We start from the raw sequence: 7364 nt of genomic DNA on the forward strand, positions 1-7364 counted from the left end.
GTTCATTGATTTAAGTTTTTAATTTGAGTTAAGATGTGATTTTATATGAAAATTTTTTATTATAATAAAAAAGTTAAATATAACTATTTTTAAGAGTTTTTTACTGTAATAAAACTCGAATTCTAAACTTAAATCGACGAAATGAACGTGCCTAATTTTCACTAACTCCAATTACATTCCAAATGTTTAAAACAATTAAAGGCACAGCCATAGGATGAAAAGTAGAGCAGTCTATACTATGGAGACTTCTTTAAAAAGAAAAGAAGAGTTGTATTGTAGGATTTGGAAAAATGAACTCTAGATATTATAGGTTCTTATTTTATACTCTTCAGTTTTGTATGCTCTTTTTATTGTTTTAAATATGATTTTTACTGTATATATATCCAATGATCAGAAATGTGCACCATTGATAGAAGACCCTACTATAGACTCAAAAAAACAAAAATACTATTATAATTCTTAGTAATCGTTAATGCATTAAAATTGTTTGCTAGGAAGCATAGTCATCTCAAAATAATAAAGAAAAAAAAAAGAAGATGAGAACTGATTTATTTTACGTGACAATTCTATTTTATTGACATGTGTCAATAATAACAATTAAAAATAAAAACTACAGCGAACCTTGTATTTTTCTCTAAAAACTATATCTGTTTATTGCCAAATATTCCTTAAATTTATAAACTATTTCATTCTATAGAATAATGCCTACGGACACCAATTCTAATACTATTTTTTTTAATTTAAATATGTAAATGGTCATCTTTTTTATGATAGGTGTATTTTAAAAGACTACCACCTTAATTAATTATAAATAAAAAATATAACAATTCACTATCACATAAATTAATATAAAATAATTGAGATTAAAATTAGTATACTAGCCTACCCTTTCATTCTAACATTTTTTTTGGGTATACTATTAGACATTTAGAAACATTCAAAACGAACATAGAAATCTTTGCGGTGAAAGATTATGATAGTGGTCCTATATGTGAATGCTTATTTTACCAATCAAGCTTTTAACTTACTCCTCCATTCACATCTTTTCTGATATTTTCTTTACCAAAAAAAAATAAGAAAATTTTTTTAGTGTTCTCTCTTTTTTAAAAATATTGATATTTTTTATTTATCAGCTGTCAGATATGTATTATTTTTTTAATTTAATTTAAAATCTGATTAAAAGTTAATTTAAATTAAAAAAATAATACAGAACTGAGAACTGATAAGTAAAAAAAATCAGTATTCTTAAAAAGAGAGAACATAAAAAAAAACTTAAAAAAATAAAAAAAAATACAATGAAATTCAACCAAATAAAATATTTAAAAGATATATTTTTTTTAGTTAAAAAGATATTTAAAGCCAAACAGTGACAAAAGCACGAAGCCCTTACAATGAAACAGAAAAAGTTCCCAAGTCCCAACGAACTGAACTCAGCCCGGCCAACAAACGGGTGGTCATCATTTCCCAAACATCCGTTGACCCACAAACAACACACAAGGGAGTCTTCCACTGCATTCAAAGCTGTGATTGAAAGTTAACCAACCACAGATGAGAACAGAGTTTTCACGGAGTGTTTGACTGCGTCTTCTTTCTCTTCTTGTTCTAATAAATTCATTACATTCCGATGGAAGAAGACGAACAAGATAGATTTCTTTTTATCATTCCTTGTTCTCATCTAATTTTAATATAAAAAAAATTCATGATGGTTTCGCCGTCTGATGCCGACCCTTTTGAATTAATAATACCTTTTCTCCATATCACTCCAAGCGGCAAAATTACATGTTTTCATCAGTCTCTCTCTCGCTTTTTTTATTATGTTTCTTGGTAACTCGGGAGAAGAATAAGTATATGGAAAGAGTCTTCTTTTATCATATATGTATATTTATATTCCATATATGAGTAATTATTATTGCCTTTTGTATCGATTTCTCTTGTTCAATGACCAACATGTGAAGATCAATATCTGCTTTTGCCTGTCAGGTTCTAATTCTTTTCTCTTTGGATTTCCTCGTATCATCTCTTATTTATTCTTCTTCTATATCGTCTCTTCTGCCAGTGACTTTTGACTTTTTTCTGTCCCTTTTGTTGTTATTCTTTATCTGGGTGTTTCTTAATCATGATTTATCTTACAGTTTAAAGCCATGGAAAATAGAAGATCTCTAGAGGCTATGTCAGAGCTAATAGCATCAGCTAGGGAGGTTAGTTCTCTGGCGCAAAGCCATGAAACTGAGAGGCAAATTTTCACTGAATTTGCTTTTTTGGTTGATAAATTCATTCCAATTCTCAATGAGTTAAGCGAAGAAAATAAAATTTTGGACCACCCTCCAGTCCAAAAAGCTGTAGAATCACTAGGGAAAGAGTTCAACCGCGCCAAGGCTATGATCAGAAGTCCGAACCCGAAAAGTTTGGTTAAGCAAGTGGAGAACATGATTCATGACTTGGGGAGATCATTAGGCCTCGTGCTATTTACCAGTCTTGAAGTTTGTGCAGATTTCAAGGACAAGATTGGGGTGCTCCATAGAGAATTGATGAATGCGAAGCTAGACCCGGGTTCGGTTGCGAGCTCGAGTCACCATTCCGCGAGTGTTGGCGAGTTGGAAGTGGAAGAGGAAATACAGGAGGAGAGGATTAGTATTGGTGTTGATGAGGTTGTGGTGAAATTGAAGTATGGTGATGATGAAGAGCTTAGATTGGCACTTTTAATATTGAGTGAGTTGATCGGAGGTAAGAAGGTTGGGAATGAGTGGATTGAATATGAGGGAGTTATTCCTGCTTTATTTAACAGGTTAAGCTCTAGTAAGCCAGAACATAGGCTGACCATGATTCATTTGCTGAGAACCCTTGCTCTGGACAATGATGAAAACAAGGTAAACACGTATGTATTCTCTGTTTGTGCCTATACTTGTGTTTACCTTTTAATATTATTTATCACCATTGGTAATGCAATCACTATACATGTGGTAGTAATTTTAACTACACAATAGCAATGGCAGATCCTGAAAAATGTTTCAATGAGGGCATAATTTGAAGATATAAGAGATAAATTTCTATTTAGATGGGGACGTAATTATAGGTTTTCATCATTGAGTGGGGCATAGTTATAACTTTTTTAAATTAAATCGGGAAACAACTGAAATTTTAGGAAAAAAAGGTACAAACATTAAAAAAAAAATGAAATCTAAGTGGGGGCACGTGGCTCAGTTCTATGGGGCTCTGTCACTGGATTATAGAGTGAGACCTTTTTTTTAAGTGACAGTTTCTCTTTTACTAACACTAGTGTGGTGATGAATATATCAATGTTCTTTTAACATATATATATATATATATATTGTGTGTATGCATATGCATATGTATATGTATATGTTCTTTTAATGGGGAGCACTGAGTTTCATTGAAAGTTGGCTTACATTGTGTAGTAGTGTGCAGGAAAAGATGGCAGATGTGGGGTTCTTGTCAACATTAGTGAAGTCATTGGTAAGAGAGGAGGAGGAGAGGAGAGAAGCTGTTGGCCTACTATTGGATCTTTCTGAAGTTTCAGCTGTCCGGCGGCGGATTGGCAGAATCCAAGGTTGCATTGTCCTCTTGGTTGCTCTACGAAATGGGGATGACCCTGTCGCTTCACGTGACGCTGCAAAGCTGTTGAATGGCTTGTCTTGCAACGCACAAAACGCGCTGCATATGGCGGAGGCAGGCTACTTCAAGCCAATAGTGAAGTACCTAAAGGAAGGTGATAAAAAAGTCTTTTTAAGATTTGTTGCTGCCTTTTGTTCTGTTTTAGTGCGTATGAGAACCATGTATGATTTTAATTCTAGCTTAGCTTTGAGTATGAGTTTTGAATTCTTAACTACATAGAATTGAGATCATTTTTGCTGTCCTGAAATCATATTTGTCTTTGCAGGCTCTGATATGAGTAAGATCCTTGTGGCAACAGCACTTTCAAGGATGGAGCTCACAGATCAATGTAGAGCTTCCCTTGGAGAAGATGGGGCCATAGAACCCCTAGTAAGAATGTTCACTGCAGGAAAACTTGAAGCCAAATTTTCTGCTCTAAACGCTCTGCAGAACTTGTCAAGTTTGGCAGAAAATGTACAACGTTTAATCCATTCAGGCATTTTGTCATCTCTACTTCAGCTACTCTTCTCTGTTACCTCCGTGCTTATGACTCTTCGTGAGCCCGCATCAGCAATTCTCGCAAGGATTGCTGAGTCGGAATCCATTCTCGTTAATCACAATGTGGCTCAGCAGATGCTCTCACTTTTGAACCTTTCCAGTCCAGTGATTCAGATTCACCTATTGCAAGCTCTTAATAGCATTGCCTCGCATTCTAGTGCCTCCAAAGCTAGAAGAAAAATGAAGGAGAATGGTGCTGTTCAGCTTCTCTTACCCTTTCTCATGGAAACCAACATCAAAATAAGAAGTAGTTCCTTGAAATTGCTCTACCCTCTTTCTAAAGATTTATCACAAGAATTGTCAGAACAAATAGGAGAAACACATATCATTATAATTATCAACATTGTTTCATCATCAACATATGAGAGTGAAAAAGCTGATGCACTTGGGATTCTGAGCAGCTTTCCTGTTAGTGATAAGAAAGTTACTGACATACTTAAGAGGGAAAACTTACTACCCATTATTGTCTCCATGACGACTTCAAGCCCCGTGACAACAACGCCCGAAACACTACAATTGTCAGAGAGCATTGCAAGCGTCTTGATTCGGTTCACTGGTCCTTCTGATAAGAAGCTACAGCTATACTCGGCAGAAAATGGGGTGATCACTTTACTTGTGAAGTTGCTCTCAAGTGAGTCAACGGTTGCTAAATGCCGCGCTGCAACCTCACTAGCTCAGTTATCACAGAACTCACTCTCTCTAAAAAAGTCAAGGACGCCAAGGTGGTTCTGCGTTCCACCTTCTACAGAGGCCTTTTGCGAAGTTCACGAGGGCTACTGCTTCGTGAAGAGCACATTTTGCTTGGTCAAGGCTGGTGCTGTGCCCCCACTGCTCAGAATATTGGAAGGCAACGAGAGGGAAGCGGATGAAGCTGTACTAAGTGCCCTCGCGACTCTATTGCAAGATGAAATTTGGGAGAACGGAAGCAATTACATAGCGAAAACATCACGGGTTCAAGCCATTGTAAAAGTGTTGGAATCAGGGAACACAGAGGCGCAAGAGAGAGCGTTGTGGATACTTGAGAGGATATTTAGGGTTGAGGAACATAGAGTTAAATACGGTGCATATGCTCAGGTTGTGCTTATTGATCTGGCTCAGCAGGGAGATTCCAGATTGAAATCAACCATTGCAAAGTTGTTAGCACAGCTGGAGCTCTTACAGGATCAATCTAGTTACTTTTGAGACAAATTGTTACATGAAACCAGAATTATTTTTCTCATATGTTTGTTTTTTCCTTTTTTTTTTCCTCTGTTTGCCCTGTAAAGACATTCATTCAATACTTTATGTTATACATCTTTCAGTTCCTTATTGGATCAGCCGTACATATAGTTCCTGTAAATAAGTAATACTAAGAGCTCGCACTTTCAATTTTTGTATAATCTGTTAATAAAAATATTATTGTGGTGGAAGCATATTTTTCATTTGTTACATGACAAATTGTTACATGAAACCAGAATTATTTTTCTCATATGTTTGTTTTTTCCTTTTCTTTTCTTTTTTTTTTTCCCTTTGTTTGCCCTGTAAAGACATTCATTCAATACTTTATGTTAAACATCTTTCAGTTCCTTTTTGGATCAGCCGTACATATAGTTCCTGATGTAAATAAGTAATACTAACAGCTTGCACTTTCAGTTTTTGTATAATCTGTTAATAAAAAATATTATTGTGGTGGAAGCATATTTTTCATTTTTGTTTTTTGGTATCTGAGAGTGGTTTTGAGGCGCCATAATTAAAGTTTGTCTTTACTTTTTACTAAATTCTGTAGAGCCATACAACAGAACTTGTATCACAAAGGAAAAGTTACGAAATGCTATGACACCATGTTAGTTTACTAACGCATCCCAAACGCTTAAGTTATGGAGGTAGGTATTTTCCGATAACATAAATAGCAAGATTAGATTTCAGCTCGAAGACCAGGATGTTATGTTACTATATGCAAATACGTGTATCAGTTACATAGGTATATGTTTTAAGTCCAAAATCTCTGCTCAAACTAAATAGCAAATGTGTATCTGTTACATAGTTATATGTTCCGAATGCCTCTACAATGTTTATTTAAACCAAATCACTCAGGAATAGTACATACTCATAGACAACAAATACTAAATGACAGAAATGTAATGTGAACTCCGAGTTGACAGTCGCCATGTGAACTCCGAGTTGACAGTCGCCGGCTATTCACTCTCCGAGAAGCACCAGCAGGCATATCATGACGTTTATCATGCCACAACAGTGACATCAAAACAAGCATCACAGAGCCAACAGCAGCACAAAGCAAAGAGGCTGCGGAATTGTCACATAACGAAATCATTAAGAAGTTACAATAAGGACTATAAAACTCGAATTGCACTGCAGAGATAAAAAAAAACACAAGTTTTAAGCTTTCATGAATCATGAATAATCTGCTTACCATCCTTCAAGAAAACTTCTATCCCCTTTCTTTTTTGTACGAGCACAACATTTTGTCTTCATATCTGTTGTTTCATCAAGCAGTAAATGAATAACAACTTTGAAACTAAAAGAACAAGAGGGGAAAAAAAAAAGATGGTATAGAAAAGAGATAAAGATGGACCTGATTTCGGTTTCTTTTCAGCTGCATCTTGTTGTGAAACTGACTGATTATGCGCTCCATTAGCGGCCATTATAGAACTATCAGTAATGTGTTATTAGTCCCTTTTGTAAATGCTGTATTTTTGTCATTGCAAAATATGTTTATTTATAGTGGTAACTTGTGCTACAATCCCTGGCCTTTTCCACATCTACAACTTTCTGAGAATAAGAATCTATATGTGACGACCCTCCTATGAGGCCGCCACTGTAACTTAAACTTTAACTTGTACTTACTGGGGTTTCTTAAAATTTGCGGAACATTTTTTTTTTAATATAAGAAAGAATACTTTCATAATTTGTAACAATAATTTCAAATAAGTGAATCACTAAATTTCTTAAAGCTTTTCTTAATTTCAGTTAAGATAAAACGTTCTAAAAATATTTTTCAAACAGAGCAGCATTTGAACTCTTATTTCAAATGCTCTTTAAAAGCCTTTTTAAAACTAGCCAATTCAATCGGGCCATTTAATTTTGACTTTAAAACGGATTTCGTGAGAAATCTTAAATTCAAGTACATCTTAAAGCCCTTTTAAAATCAATCATTTAAATCGTCATGTTTAAAATTTGTTTATTTGTTGCATGCT

At 34.7% G+C, this 7364-nt stretch overlaps 1 protein-coding gene and 1 long non-coding RNA gene across 3 annotated transcripts; one reads left to right on the top strand and one right to left on the bottom strand.

The window, feature by feature from the left end:
• The first annotated feature begins 1541 nt into the window (after positions 1 to 1541).
• LOC21387572 (U-box domain-containing protein 44) lies at positions 1542 to 5478 on the top strand. 2 transcript variants are annotated; one of them, XM_024176651.1, is made up of 4 exons: positions 1542 to 1980; positions 2133 to 2875; positions 3420 to 3727; positions 3899 to 5478. In XM_024176651.1, the coding sequence occupies exons 2-4, from the start codon at positions 2142 to 2144 to the stop codon at positions 5350 to 5352; spliced, it is 2496 nt and encodes an 831-aa protein (XP_024032419.1). In that variant the 5' UTR covers positions 1542 to 1980; positions 2133 to 2141; the 3' UTR covers positions 5353 to 5478. The 2 variants fall into 2 exon arrangements, with proteins under 2 accessions (XP_024032419.1, XP_010089235.1); XM_010090933.2 differs by having other exon boundaries at positions 2133 to 2867; positions 3427 to 3727.
• A 679-nt stretch (positions 5479 to 6157) lies between these two features.
• Positions 6158 to 6810, bottom strand: LOC21387573. Its single transcript, XR_002903747.1, has 3 exons — positions 6743 to 6810; positions 6581 to 6644; positions 6158 to 6453 (listed from the first exon to the last, which is right to left on the bottom strand). It is a non-coding gene; the product is annotated as an uncharacterized LOC21387573 (long non-coding RNA).
• Positions 6811 to 7364: the final 554 nt, after the last annotated feature.

Source organism: Morus notabilis, unplaced genomic scaffold (assembly GCF_000414095.1).
Source record: "Morus notabilis unplaced genomic scaffold, ASM41409v2 Scaffold1265, whole genome shotgun sequence".
Taxonomy (NCBI): Eukaryota; Viridiplantae; Streptophyta; class Magnoliopsida; order Rosales; family Moraceae; genus Morus; species Morus notabilis.